General features: G+C 36.9%; 1 protein-coding gene across 1 annotated transcript; it reads right to left on the bottom strand.

Moving 5' to 3' along the window:
- Positions 1–1836: 1836 nt before the first annotated feature.
- LOC135787327 (protein SPMIP7) lies at positions 1837–9321 on the bottom strand. Its single transcript, XM_065297228.2, has 9 exons — positions 8838–9321; positions 8672–8718; positions 8416–8489; positions 5731–5873; positions 5595–5661; positions 5206–5247; positions 4990–5097; positions 4801–4899; positions 1837–2169 (listed from the first exon to the last, which is right to left on the bottom strand). The coding sequence occupies exons 1-9, from the start codon at positions 9319–9321 to the stop codon at positions 2067–2069; spliced, it is 1167 nt and encodes a 388-aa protein (XP_065153300.1). The 3' UTR covers positions 1837–2066.
- Positions 9322–16069: the final 6748 nt, after the last annotated feature.

Here is a 16069-nt window from a genome sequence, read left to right as displayed (position 1 = left end):
ACTCTTCACATGACCAATAAAACAAGAATAGTTTTCCAGAAAAAGTAGGCGAAAAGTACCCGGATGACCTACGTCTTCCGGTGAGATCCCAAAGGGTTCATTCGATGGGCCCCCGGGAGGGGAGTTATCCAAGAAGAAGAGGCCCTGTTTTATTAAGAAATATGCAAAAGTGGTTAAATTGCGTTAGTTTAACGTCATTAACGACTAACTTGTTTTTATGACGACGTATATCACGTGATATTTCAACATGGCGAATGTAGTACATCTGAATTCATTCATTAAGAAATATGCAAAAGTGGTTAAATTGCGTTAGTTTAACGTCATTAACGACTAACTTGTTTTTATGACGACGTATATCACGTGATGTTTCAACATGGCGAATGTAGTACGTCTGAATTCATTTATACTATGCATATATTCAAATTATATAGAATGTAATACTGTTTTTATTGTTGATGATTAGGCACTTCATCTAATTCAGTACTGTCACAGTATGCGATTTCGGACGCAGCCGAAGAAAAGCTTCCAGAGTGAGGGTGAAGGATAACAAGCCGCCATGAGTACTCATTTAAACTGAAAAAAATTTGTTGATTTGACAAATGCTGTATTTTTAACAGTGTATGTAATTCCTGGTTTTCTAATATCAGTACCTGTTTGTTAACATAGTCTAATAGTTCAGGAAAAGTCTGAATTTACATGGGTTATGTGATGGGCTGAAGGTCACTAAAGAGAAAACTCTTCGAACACTGAAACAAAAAAGACATCTGAATCCTTTTTATTGTAATACAGCCGTGGCCCCTAGATGGACGTTAGTTATCGGTTAACCACATCTTCATCTCTAAAAACCCCACAAAAAGGAATGATTCCCACCATATGGCTAACTGAAAAATGTCCAAAACAGTCAATGGAAATGTCCACCCCCCCAAAAAAAATTATCTTATTCTTTATTAATCTTAACGTCATTCTTAACCAGCATGGTTTTCATTCTTCTGTGGAAAAATCTGCATACTGTTTTTATAGTGACCACAGGTGTTGAAAACTCGTACAAGACCCCATAATAGTTCTTTGTGAGGAACAAACCAAAATCATCATCATTTATGAATAATCTTTCCCTCCAGTGAGCTGTTTGTTGTAAAACCATTGAGACCAGATGACTGATAACCCGACCAGTCCAACTTTTCATGACATGACAAAATGCATAGTAAATTATCATTTTTTTAGGGTTGTAATGGCATGACTTCATCAGGTATTTCTGAAGAGGATTTGGTGCTCAACAAACCCCACAATTAAAGCATTCATGAAAAAGTAAAATTTTCTCTGCTCCTCCAGCTCCTCCCCACCTAAATCCATGTGTGAAGTTTAGCAATACTGAGTTTTCAGCACTTTATTTGTAATCATTAGTTCTTTTACGGCTGACTTTTTTTTTACTGGTGGGTTCAGCTGAGCAGAACATAAAGCATACACAAAGACGGCGAAGGGGAACGCAAAGACGCCGAAGGGGGAAACAGGAAACCAGCACGTTCCTATTTCCTGTAAGCAGGTGAAGCTGCACTGGTATTCTCTCGTTTATTCTCCAAACCACAGTTCTTGGTGTGCAAAAGCATTTCAGAAATTAAGAGAAACAACAAAGTTTTTGCTTTGCACTGCTGCATAAGCATGAAGTTGCTTTTTCCACGAGCAGTTTGTACGTTTTATAAGTGCTGTCTGGATGCGGCGAAGCAATAGAAGCACGCAGAATAAGATTTGGGAGAAAATTATTTGCTCATTTATCCGCATGGACACACGTGGTGTGCGCAACTACGTAAGTCTGTTTGAGACAACGTAACAGCCTCCACATTTTCAGAAGCACTCATCTAAATCAAAGGAAATTGTGCTAATAAAGCATCTCATTATTACACAGAATCAGTCATTGCCATAGCATTATTACAGATCTATTCACAAACACAGATTAGATTTCATGAAAAGGAAGCTGCTCATTTCCCACCACTTTTAGCATTTATTCTTCTTTTGAATGAAGTATCTACATGAATCTGTTACTAGAGATATTAAGTTGAACATTTGGGGTCTTAGGGATGAATGTAGGGGTTTCCCGGTGGTACAGTGGTGACCATTCTTGATACAGGGGCTTTACGTCTATAAATGGTGGATCTACATCCATCAGGACTGCTCCTGAAAACGAAATACATAAAAATATTTACTAGATTTTCTCCATGATAAAACACATTAAATGAATATTAATATGGTCTGAATTTGTGTGTTTAGGACAGCGTAAAGTGATTGATGGTTGCCGAAGAGAAGGAATGAAAACGGTTTGGAAGCCTTAAAGTTACCAAAAAAGGAGGAGGGGAGAGTTAAAGGAAGTTGTAAAGGTGTTGACTTTCAGCTGTAAGGAGAAGAGATGGGAGGCCTGTTTTATCGGCAAAGGAAACAGATATCAGAGGGCCAGCGACTCCAGGAAAATGGATCTGGGTTGAGCAAAAACCACGATTACCACCGGCTCTGCTTTGGATAGGGCCATCTGGAGAGGTCTGCTCCAAAAAGATGCTAAACCAGCTACTCTGGGGCCCAGCTAGGAAACACGTTTTCTGAAAAACCACCCGGTCCCTGGGTGAGGAGTTTGGTTTTCCTCCAGTGCTTTTCTCAAACACCTCCTCCTGCTTCCTCTTCGCTCGAGCTTGCAGATGCCTCATTCCTACTCATTCTGAAAGCTGAGGACGTTTTGCCGTTGCAGGGTGAGGGTGGAAGAGTGCAGCGTCTGTTCCCGGTAGTGTCTGATTTGACTCTTCAGAAACCCACAGAAAATAACAATTCTTGACAACTTCAAGCTGAGAATCGATGCATGTTCTTCCACTTTCAATGGATCTTTTATCCCACATGGTTTATAAGAATTAAACTGAAAGCTTCATTTTGCCTTACACGTCATGTTTTGGTGCTGTAAGTCTAGAAAGTGATGCTGTTTACACACCTCCAGCTTATAGCCACATGCTGTGGAGAGGTAAAGAGTAAATCTAGGGCAGACATACGGTTTGATGGTACAGATACAGAAACAAATGAGATAGTGAAAAGATGTGAAGATAAATTATTGCAATGGTTAGGGAAAACTCTTTCTACTGATCATATGACATGCTTCATTTTCTAAAGCATGCTTAGTACTTTAGCATTTTTATAAAAGGTTTACTTTTAATGAACCCATGGCCTTAGCGTTGCTAACAAAATGTTCTACAAGTTGAGCTAGAGGAGCATTACAGAAGTAAAAAAGATACATACCTGTATTTAAAAAAATAATTTTTTGGCTGAATGGTTCAATAAATAGCCTTTAACAGGTTATTTGTGGTGAAAAATGTTCTTTAGATTATAAAAATGTAAAAAGAAATTGTGCTTTAAAGAACCTTTATTTTTAAGAGTGTATATGACAATCACTGTAATGACACTCTTAAAAATAATGATAAAAAAATGAAAGGTTCTCAAAGGGATCTTCACAGCGATGTCACAGATGAACCATTTTTGGTATGTAGTGCACACACTTCCATGCCATATACAGATGATAGCGAGGTATAGAAATGAGTAAGTGATTTGCAGACTAGGCTTGACATATAATCCTTCAAAGATGGTCTTTATTATGAGAATGATTATTGTTTTATTTGTAAAAGGTCTTTAAATATATTTATGGTTCCAAAAGTGTAATTACACAAGGTTTATAAACAAAATGATGTATGTTGAGTAACAGAGTTATCTTATTCACACTGTATAAAGTGAAAAGTTATAGATCACTTCAAAAATTACTTAAATTGGTAACACCTAAAAAACCTAAATTAAATTTGTCACAAACTATTTTTCCCTTAAACATATAAGTTGGAAAAAAGTATTTTTTAAACTGATCCCACTTTGCACTTTTTACAGAGCAATAACTTTTTTAGGGAATCCTAAAGTAGCATTGGGGTGAAATGAGGACAATTCTGATCACATAGATATTGTAGTATTGCTGCCACCTGCTGATGCAAACTAGTCTTACATGTCTTTAACAGATTTTTACAGACAAAGCAACCCTGTAAAAAGAGAAAGCTGCTCTACTTAAAAACTTACTTCAACTGTTAACACTTAAATTATTTAAACATTTTCATCTCATTTTTTATTTAAAGTAAGAACATTTAAGTAAAAAAAACTTTACATTTTAGCCATTACCAATTTAAGTCATTTTTAAAGGGCACCTATTTTAAGCCTTTTTACAAGATGTAATATAAGCCTTGAGTGTGCCCAGTATTTGTCTGTGAAGTTTCAACTCAAAATACCCCACATATCATTTATTATAGCATGTCCAAAATGACCATACTTGGGTGGTAGCAAAAACTTGATCCATTTTTTTTTTAATGGATCAGGTTAGACCTACTCTTTATTTTACGTTGTCCTTGTTACAGCGTTATACATTTAAGGACTGAATAATAATGAATTACAACAAGGACTCACTATAGGGTTGGGATTAGGTAAAAGGTTTGGTTTGTAATGTGTAACAAAGTCAAAGTGTTAACAAATATAATTTGATAATAATAACGCCTTGATGAGTGTTTGAACATGTTTGAACTGTATAATGTGTTTAAATGATGTGTGCTTGGAATAATTTAGAAATGTAAATAATAATGTGTAAATAATTATTTAATACGTAAATGTAAATAATCAATAGTAATAATATGTAAATAATTTATCCTTCTATTGTGCACAATAAAAAGAAAAAATTTAATTATATTACAAACTGTCCTGAAATAATCTTTACTTACTACTAGCTAAAATGCTGGAATATCTTACCCTGCTGTCTGTGTATATGATACAGAAGGTAGATTGCCTGCTGTGGTTTTTGGTCCGTCAAATCTGGCTTTACCAGTGTACCCAGGTATAGCATTTCGGCTACAGAGAAAACAAAACATCTGTTTTAATAAAGTTCTGCAGGATGGTTATGGTGTGTGACTATATTCGGTCAGACAATCAGACTCATACAAGCTTGTCGGGGTTTGTGGAGGGACTGTGGTCCGCAGAACAGTCAGAGGTATGAAATCTTCATCTGGGTTGTCCACACCATCCATGTCTTCAGAGCCCACTGTGCCACTGTGCAAGATCATACAAAAATATTACAACAAAATATTAATTTAAAAATGATTGCAGTATAATTAAGTTGTATACATTTTTATAATAAAGATCGTTGCATCTGCTTACCAGTATAATGGTATATGGCCTGATTTTGGACATGGGCTGGTGCTGTTTAATAGGCATAATATAACAATTATTTACACATGTATTAAAATATGTGACCGGTATTTGAAACCCAGCTCACGTATTGTGATTTATTGTTTTCTACATAAAATCATCAGACACTCAGACTCATAACCGCACTTAACCCTTCAAGTGTGTAAAGTCCTTCTGTTACAATAAACCCTTGATATCTTTAATATTGACTGAGTAAGGTCATATATCAAAGATTGAAATCAATGTGAAATCAGACTTTACAAAAATTGAGACTGGATTCATTGACAGGGTCACAAATAATACAAAAAATAAAAGGCAATAGGTTATATGTTTAAACGCTGTACTGCATTGGAACTTACAAGCTTATGGGTTTCCTAGGGTTAAACGTGGCACGCAACTGATTTTTGGTCCAGTGGGACCAATGGCCTGAAAGCAAGTAAATTTCTCTTAGTGTCTACTGATCAAAGCAAACTCATGACTGACAGTACAGCAGACCCACCTGCCAAAGCTCAGGTCTCTTATTATATCTCTTTAGTACGGAGTGTTGACTCACACGGTCAGCCATTTTCTCCAGTGTAGTCGAGGGAGGTTTGTGACGTGGAGGTAATTTTGAGTCCCAGTCCACATCTTCATAACCTCTGTAAAGAGCATCTCCACACAATTACATTTGAAAAATGTAATTTAGGGCCATTTTACAATTTTATATAATATTCAGTCACTATTACAAATTATATACCAAAGGGCTGCTAAATGCTTTATTCTGATTTGGTTGAGAATGTTCCATGGGTGTGCATTATTTTTCGATAAAAAAAGTCTTATGCAGGGTTCACACCAGATGCGGTAGAGGCAGCAAGCGTGAGTAATTTACATGTTAAAGCAACACTAAAGAGTTTTTGCTCTTTGCTCCCCCTACAGGTTGGAAGCGGAGTTGTCCATTACCACTGTCGTCAATAATTTTACAATGCATTGTACCAAAAAAGAGATCAACTCGGCATGTTTAGTATCTGTAAACCAGTATTACTCACAAGTCTAGTAGCAGCAAAGCCAGGTCAACATCAGTCTTGCAACTCCTAGCCTCCTTCAGGTCTCGCCAACGAGTATAAGCCCACCCTATGTTCACTCCAGTTCGAGCTCTTTCTCTATCGTGCTCCCGTTTTCTTTTCTTCGCCTCCTCCGAAATGAAACCCTTCCTTTTCTTTGCAGGCTTCGCCATGATGACAATTGAAAAGCTGCATGAACGGTAGGTAATGGTATCTTTCTTTTTATATTTTTTAGTATGCTCAACCCACAGCTTGCAGGATGCTTCACTGCCATAAAGCAAGTTTTTGTAGTTTTCACTTGAACTACAGGAACACGACCAGACGGTTGGAAACTTCTTTAGTGCGGTTTTGGCCAATACGAATGTGAAAGTGCCGTTCACCATGTTTCGAAAGGATGAACAACTGAAACTTTTTTGGAAAAGTTATTTTAAGGTAAAAAAACTCTTTGGTGCTGCTTCAAGTCAATGCTAAAGACGCGAATAGGCATCCTGCAGCGCAGAAGACACGTTCCGCGCGAATTGAGTGTTGCCGCGGAAAAACGCGCGAATTGAAAAATCGGAACTTTGCGGGAACTTTGCCGGATTTCTATGGAGCGAATTTTGTGCCAGAATTTTACAAACAAATCCAGCATTTTGCAAACAAACTCAATCTGCTTTGCAAAGGGAAAACTTGACTCGCAAACAAACAGGAAACGCTTTGCAAATAATAAAGGCAATTTGAGAGAAAATGCAGAGGTGTTACAAATATGTACTGTGTTTTGTAAATGTGACCATGATTTTCTTACAAATGGGACCATGATTTTCTCACAAATGTGACCATGATTTTCTCACAAATGTGACCATGATTTTCTCACCATCTGTTTGTTTGCGAGTCAAGTTTTCCCTTTGCAAAGCAGATTGAGTTTGTTTGCAAAATGCTGGATTTGTTTGTAAAATTTTGGCACAAAATTCGCTCCATAGATTTCCGCACAGCGTTAACCAATCAGGACCTTGCTGTAGTAGTGATGTGATAACAGGAAGCGAGCTGCAGAAGCCCTCCCATGACGCGAATGAATGTCTCGAATGACTAGAATTTCACACGCAGCTTTCACACACAAATGAAGTGAGTAAATTAATGCAGCGTTCACACCAGCCATGGTAGAGGCATCAAGCGCAAGTGATTTCAATGTTAAGTCAATGTGAAGACGCGTCTAGTTTGTGCGAATGATGCAAATTGAGAATCATTGGCGCGGAAAACACGCTTGTTCAAAAATTTTAACTTTGGCGGAAAAACGCACCGCGTTAACCAATCAGCGCGTCTTTTTACGCGTGAATGAAGCGAGTAAACTCAAATTGTTCAAGCGGCAAACTAGACGCGGTAGACGCAAATTTGACGCCTGAAACACGGCTGGTGTGAACCCACAGTAAAAATTTTCAAGCGCCAAACTATGCGCGAATAATGCGTTTTTGCCGCCTCTACCGTGTCTGAATGCACCATTAACATAACCACCAGACTAATGGCTTAGCAATGTCTGTGGTATATGCAGAATAATTGACATATGCTTTTAATTATTTGAAAATAATGCAAATAATTAAGCCCAATGTCAATTATTCCCTACCGTACATAAACACAGGCAAAATATTATGGATACTGATGTGAAACACAGTATCACTCTTAAAGGAATAGTCTACTCATTTTCAATATTAAAATATGTTATTACCTTTACTAAGAAGAGTTGATACATCCCTCTATCATCTTAGTGCGTGCACGTAATCGCTGGGTCGCGCTGCGACACTTCGATAGCATTTAGCTTAGCCCCATTCATTCAATGGTACCACTCAGAGATAAAATTAGAAGTGACCAAACACATCACGTTTTTCCTATTTAAGACGAGTAGTTATACGAGCAAGTTTGGTGGTACAAAATAAAACGTAGCGCTTTTCTAAGCGGATTTAAAAGAGGAACTATATTGTATGGCGGAACAGCACTTTTGGGAGTACTTCGACTGGGCGCAGTAACACCCTCCCTCTCCCATTATGATTTTTCAGGCGAGTTGAAGTACTCCCAAAAGTGCTATTCCGCCTTAAAATTTAGGGTGGAAAAACTTTAAAATGCATCAGTAATTCTGCTGTTAAGAAACTTTTAGAGCAACTGGTCAGACCTTTGAGTTGTTGAAGTGTAGATGAATTGTCGAGCTGCCATCTTAACACTATCAGGTACAGACAGCTGTGCATCCTACAGTATACAGGATAGTAAAAGTTGAAAAGGTAACATTAAATATCTTACAACCACTCCAGATATCTACGCAATGTATCAGGCCCATACAAAATGTTAAGCTCATTTCACATAATTAAAACATTAAAACAGCAGGGGTGTATAAGTGATCGTGTCTATTCTTCAACTGTTTAAAAACCAACCGTATTTATTTCAGTGCTGTTCGGACTGAAGGGTTTAACAGTCAGCCCTGAAGAACAAAGCAGATAGAAAAATCTAAGTAATATCTCTATGCAAGCTACTGTATTGCTTTGGGCATGCACTGTACCATACGTCTTATTAGGTCTATACGGTAGATAAAATCATTACCTTCAAGTCTGGCCCTCACTGCTGCCTGTAGTTTTGACCTAGAGTTCCACCTGTTGTGATCAGACTCATCATACTGCAGAGCTGAAGGTCTGAGTGGAGGAGTCTGAGGCCTGAGGTCTTTTGTCCCAGGAGGAACCCACAGATCGGATGCAGTGTAAACTCTGTCAACGAATGGGCTTCGAATCCTTAAGTCCAGATGCACCTGTGCCCCGGCACTTAGTTGACCCGAGCACGGATCCATTAGGGGCACATTGTCACGCAACGGTGCCAGAGGTGCATTTCCATCGGGCGGCTGGGCTTGAGGATTGAATTTGGAAAAAGCACGTCTGTTTTTCTCAACCATGCTGTGAAAGTCATACCTCCCCTCTGGACCTCTCTCGCACGGCACGTTCAAATGTCTGCATAGCCACCCGCTCACTCCATCTGAACTCACAGCGGGCGTCCTGAGAAATCGTACGTAATGTGGAATAGATTCCCCCTCCATTCATTATAGAAAAAACAAACGTATTAGAAGAATTTTTTTTTTTTGTAAAAGTTTTGTTGTTTTCTCCTATGGTCGGGTGTCTGGGGTTGAATGAAGTCACTGGTTAGTTGTTGCCAGGAGACTGTCAAAAGATGAGCTCCTGTGTCACGGCATGGGTTCAAATTACTGACATGTTTCTTTGTTAATTGACACACACACTCAAAAGACTCGCAGTGAATACAGCTAATGTAAAACCCATTCAATACAATAACAGGCACTTTTGTGTGCAGTATATTTTGAGCTGGATGCAGGTAAGAGATGTACTGTAAGTGTAATGAAGTAATGCATCCAGTGAACACAATAACTGGATTTAATCACTAGGTGGTGACATAGATCACACATTATGGGGTAGGCAATGTGTCACACCTTCTAGGACACAGAAAAATACACTTTTCATGTTTTATATAATGATGTGGACCTTCCTTTAACTTCAGTTGTTTTTAAATTAACACATGCACCATACAGCAACCTTGTTTCTTATACATTTTGGTGTATGACATTTGAAATAAGGACATTATTTAAGCTACTGTACTGTCTTTCATAGATAAATATCCAACACATAGTTTTTTTCTCTTTTAACAATTGAGGAGCATTTGTTACCCTTAAAGACAAACAAGACGGACACAGCAGTATTAATCCATATTTTTTTGTTATATGTGGTCCAAAGTGAAAGTGCAACAATATGTGACCCTGGACCACAAAACCATAAGGGTATTGAAATTGAAAATTTATACAGTACATCCAAAAAGCTGAATAAATAGCTTTCCATTGATGTGGTTTGTTAGGATATGACAATATTTGATATAAGAACTTGTGGTCTAAATGAAATCCTTAGCAACACATTTTTATATATTTATGGTAGGAAATGTACAAAATGTTTTAATGGAACATGATCTCTTCTCAATATCCTAATGATTTTTGGCATAAAAATCGATAATTTTGAGGCATGCAATGTATTGTTGGCTATTGCTACAAATATACCCATGCTACCTACTGTGTATGAGTAGTTTTGTGGTCCAGGGGTCACATATATATTTTACTTCTGTTTATTATTTATTGATGGAGCAACACAATTTGTGTGAAGGAAAATTATTACAGAAGTTGCTTAAGAAAATAATGTAAATTAAGGTGGGTACTAACCTCATGTGTTCTGTGGGGGTGCAGAAAGACGAGCAGGAGTACTGTCCTGTACAGTAGTGACTGTGTACTGTAGATATAAGGTATTCTGTATTTCCCAACCTAACAGTGTTTTAAATACATAAATCAATAAAACTTGGCAAGCTACGATGGATTCATTACACTAAAATTTCTCATTAAAAAAAAAATCAATGTGCACAATTGCTTAGATTACAAAAATGTAAAAGGCATACCAACAAGCAGAAAGGTTATCTCATCTATTGAGTTGTTGGAGAAATAAAAAACAAGTTTTTATCTTGTTGTACCCTAGAGTCCTCTTGCATTTTTGCCCAATTCAACATTTTCAAGTTCCTATAATAGAAACATTGTTTATTTTATTAGCATTGTTGTATGCACTTGTGTTTAAAGAAGATGAGGCAGTGGGTAGAGCATTTAGTTAAAGCGATAGTTCACCCAAAAATGAAAATTCTGTCATTGTTTACTGACTCTCATGTTATTACAAACCTGTATACATTTCTATTTCTGATGAACACAAAGATATTTTGAGGAATGTTTGTATTCAAACCGTTGATGAGCCCCATTCACAAAAGTATTCTTTTTCCTACTACGAAAGTGAATGGTGCTCATGATCGGTTTGGGTTCAAACATTCCTCAAAATATCTATGTGTTCATCAGAACAAAGACATTTTTACAGGTTTGTAACAACATGAGAATTTTCAATTTTGATTGAACTATCCCTTTAACATCCACACATTATTTATAATATAAATAATAATGGTACTTTTTAATGTTACTTATTTTTTTAAGATGTCAAATAAATCTATGGTGTCCCCAGAGCACATATGTTAAGTTTTAGCCCTAAATACCATATAGATCATATATTATAGCATGTTAAAATTGGCACTTAGTAGGGGTGTGCAAAAATGTGCGGTTTTGGGTGTGTCCTTTAAAATGCAAATGAGCGGATGAAGTCTCCTTACGATGACATCATCAGGTGAGCCAAATTTCAATGGCCTGGTTTTTCACGTGCCTGTAGAGCATGGGTCACCAAACTAAGGCCTGCGGGCCGACTCAGGCCCGCCACCCCCCTTTGCCCGGCCCCCCAGCCCCTCTGCCCCCCATTACTTGAACCGTCCCTATGAGGCAATTGTATTTTTGTAATTGTTTTTTGGAAAGTAATAACACGTCGCATTTGGTATTTTGTTGATTTTTTTAAGGAAAAAATTATATTTATTTATAAAATTTACTATATTTGCAGAATTTTCGTCACCCGACATGCTCAAGTTTTTAAAGAACAGTGGACCAACGATTATTTTTTTGTTCAGTGTAAGGAACGTGCAGTTTGTATTATATGTAAAGAAAGTGTGGCAGTTTTCAAAGAATATAATCTGTGTCGTCATCACGAAACCCGCCACAAAGTGTATGCTAGCTAGCGAGGGCAAGCAAGAGAAGACAGGATTCGGAGGATGAAAGGCAGACTGGCTGCACAACAGAATGTATTCCTTCACCAAACTCGGGTAAACCAGGCTGCTGTCCGAGCTAGCTATAAGGTAGCTCACCTACTAGCTACCCATGGAAAGCCGTTTACTAATGGGGACTTTGGCTAGTAATCTATACTACACAATGAGGCCTGCTGGTAATCATTTTGGTCTGGGTCATACAGTTCTTTGTTATATAGCTGACCCGGCCCCCCCCATCACATGAATGATAATGTGGCCCCCAGAGAAAAAAGTTTGGTGACCCCTGCTGTAGAGAATGGTTTACCAAAACTAAGTTACTGGGTTGATCTTTTTCACATTTTCTAGGTTGATAGAAGCACTGGAAACCCAGTTATAGCACTTAAACATGGAAAAAGTCAGATTTTCATGCCATGTCCATTTTAACAATCACAAAAATCAAAATAAAAAAATCTCCTACTTTGGGTTTTTTATCATTATTTCCATGTAATGCTTATATGATTTAGTTTATTAATTTTGTGAAACATCACTTATTTGGTTTAGTGACGTGTGACAAAACTCCTCCCTCTCACACAGATCATGGATTCATGGATCCGCACTTGGATTTTCACTGCAAAGAGTAGATCTTCCAGGGACTTTAAGGATACTCATTTCAAGCAACTACAATTTGCGCATATACTAAATCTAACTTCAAGTACTTTGTTGGACTGATAGTATCAAAGATATTAGATATTAACAAGATGGCGTAGTTCTATTACTATGAAATGGGGGGAAAGCAGCACTCAGTATGGCCACAGATGTCCTATCTTCAGAGTTTGCCAATTTTCCTAGTTTTACAAGGACATGGACATCAGAATCTTCATTCTAAAAAAGTCTTGGTTATTTTTAACCTGTACAGGGTAAATATTGGACTGAACACACACCGCAGGGTTAAAAATTACTGGGTGGTTATTATCCAGTGCTGGTTTGTGTTAACCCAACGGTTGGGTTATTAAAACTCATGGTTGGTGGTGTGATCTGTGCAATATTTACCCAGTAGCCTATGCATGGAAAATAACCCAGACTTCTAGAGTGGTGCAAAAATTGAAAGTACGATTCCCATAATTCCAACATGGCATCAGTTTAATCATTTATTAAAAAATAAACTCAAATTTGCATTGTTTCTACAAATTGTACCTGTAGTCTATAATCAATTTATGTTGCTCTTATGCGTCTGTTAATCATGTTTGAAAGATTGTAGTAATTTCATACTTGTCAGATATGTGAACTATAATGAAGAATGCTCTCTTCTTCTGGATTGGGTGCAATGAAACCTGTGATGGACAACGCTAGCAAAGAAATGTACAGACATGCGTCATAATGCATTCTGTTATTACTGTTTCATATTGCCATACATAAGAAGTTTAGTTCAGCAAATTTCTTTTGAACATCAGCATTTATTAAACATCTTACACCAGCATGCAACAACCATCATTTCACTGTCTAACTATACATTGATACAGTTTGGGTATGATTAACCCACTTCTAGCCAAAATTAACTTGAATTTGGTTACAGGTCTTTTTAACCAAAATAACTTGCGAGATCAGCAAAGTCAACCGTGATTACCGGATGTTTGGTTTTATTGTTGGGCTATGGTTGGACGTCTATTCAATTTTCACTGACAGCCCAAATTTGGCCATGTTTTAGCCTAGACATTTGAGTCGTGTTTGGATGGCTATTAGATGTCTTTTAAAGGGGACATTTCACTTTTTTTAAATTTAAAATATGTCTTTGGTGTCCCCAGAGCACATATGCAAAGTTTTAGCTCAAAATACCATATAGAATAGATCATTTATTATATAACATGTTAAAATTGCCACTTTGTAGGTGTGAGCAAAAATGGGTCCTTTAAAATGCAAATGAGCTGATCTCTGCACTAAATGGAAGTGCCGTAATTGGATAGTGCAGATTAAGGGGCGGGTATTATTATAATAAAATTCCCTTTTGACATCACAAGAAAAGCCAAATTTCAATGACATTTCTATGCTTGCAGAGAATGGTTTACCAAAACTAAGTTAATGGGTTGATCTTTATCACATTTTCTAGGCTGATAAAAGCACTGGGGACCCAATTATAGCACTTAAAAATCAGATTTGCATGATATGTCCCCTTTAAATATTTTTGAATCTAATGCTTCAATTAAATAAGTATTACAATTACATATTCACTTGGGTTTGTTTAAAGTTCACTTCTTTTGACGTTTACACAAAACACTGCCTTTAAAGTCACCGACTGGTAAGAAAGCAGCCCTATAGTTTCAGAAACAGCCATTGAGAAATGCCTTCAGTTTTAAACTACATCACATGGATGAGATAAATAATGCTGAGTTGGTTGTAATTACATTCTCACGTGGCTTATTATTAAATGCATTTTAATGCATTTGGATTACAATCTGCATAAAAGAAAAGGCTGTTTGAGGTGGTGGAGCTCAACTGAATACAAGAGATTTTGTATGTTCACTGAAGCAAAGTGTATCTCATATAGTCTGCATCAGTGATCAAAGATTAGCGAATGGCTGACTTGATAAAAAAATGGTCAAATTCAATTTGAAAAACTGCTCTGTCATTAATATAGCCGTGTTTGCTTGTGTTCTTAATGAGAATGCCCTTGTATATCTGGGCAATGTGATCTGTTGATGCTGATAAACGTTGATAGACAATGCTAAACCCAAGCCTAGTTAACATAAATACCAAGTAAACATTCAGAGAGCTGTGCGACCTGGGTTAAAAATAGGCCAATTAGAACTATTTGGCATTGGTGCTCCGCATGTGAAACACCCCCACCTTCACCCGTAATTATGTTAAAAAATATCACGGTTCCGGTTCAATCGAAAAAATAAAATCAAAATAACAAAAACTCTGCACTGTGTTCTGTGGGGGTTTAGACTTTCCCTTAAATTATTTACACCTTTTATAGCCCTTGCTTTGTGTCTAGGGAAATGAACGTTGGATACTGCACATCTTAGACCTTACTGCAGAAAACTTAAATCTTGCATGACTCAATGACATTTCCAAGGGTAAACATTAATCGTGCGAGTGAAGGATTTCCTAAACATGCCTTTGTATTATCTGAACACATTACGACTTGAACTGGTCTGCTTTGTTTATCAAAACCACTAGGGAAATTCACATGGAATAATGAACACATCTTACATTTGAAGGCCAACTGATAAATGCGATCACCAAAACATCCATTTAATTGCCACTGGGAATGTTCCTGAATTTCTTTGTTTGGGGTTATTTTAAAAGATGTTGAAGGTTTAGTTATTGTTATCTAAAAAGTTGAAGCAATTACAGTACCTCACTGATTCTTGAAACTTTGGCAAAAACATGTATCACTAAGAAAAGTGCTAATTCTGTTGGAAATTAATAACATTTTCATGAAGAAAAAGAATCAATGTTATAATCAGGGGGTCCTTTGCACACATGTAAGGTTCTTTTATAGGTTTATTTTTATTTTTTATTAATTTAATGATTATATGCTGGCCCATTGCCTACAAAATCAGCTGTCCTCTGTTAAGAGAAAATCATTTCAACTTGATTAAAAAAGCCAAAAGTAATAATTGAATTGAATAATAAATGTACCACATGAAAGAGTTCATTGTAATATGTATTAAAAACTACAAACAGTGAGTTTTGAACAATATTTACTATTATTTTGTGATTGCTCAAAATGTGTCCCACATATTCGTCACCACTGTCAGATATTTATAAAAAGCAATAAAATCAGAAGACTACAGGGTCAACTGCATTCCTGAGGACACCATTTTCAAACCTTCAGCTCTACTGCATGCTTCAAGATCATTCAAGCTCCTTTTCTCTTAAACTTGTTCATATTTTTGGACACTGCTACTGTGACAACCATAACATGTCAACACCGTCATCTTTGTAAAAAAAATCTTAGATTAGATTATCAAATAAATGTATCAGTTTTAAGAAGAGGTCTGAAGTAGCTAGCAACAGAGGGGAAACAAGATGGCTCATCTATTTTTTTATCTATATTCGGTTTTTGTCACCACCGTCAGGTTTTCTGTCTTTTCTGTCAGGTTTTATGTATTTTCGGAAGTTATGATTTG

Source organism: Paramisgurnus dabryanus, chromosome 20 (genome assembly GCF_030506205.2).
Source record: "Paramisgurnus dabryanus chromosome 20, PD_genome_1.1, whole genome shotgun sequence".
NCBI classification, from domain to species: Eukaryota; Metazoa; Chordata; class Actinopteri; order Cypriniformes; family Cobitidae; genus Paramisgurnus; species Paramisgurnus dabryanus.
Note: the sequence above shows the minus strand (reverse complement) of the source record. Positions and strands in the feature narration are given on the sequence as shown.

Excerpts from the sequence above, each read along its gene's own strand:
- LOC135787327 (XM_065297228.2), bottom strand. The coding sequence starts at position 9,321 with ATGGAGGGGGAATCTATTCCACATTACGTACGATTTCTCAGGACGCCC. Across the intron at positions 8,719-8,837 it reads AGTGAGGGCCAGACTTGAAG|GGCTGACTGTTAAACCCTTC; the intron begins GTAATGATTTTA and ends TTTGTTCTTCAG. Across the intron at positions 2,170-4,800 it reads TCATATACACAGACAGCAGG|GAGCAGTCCTGATGGATGTA; the intron begins GTAAGATATTCC and ends TTTCGTTTTCAG.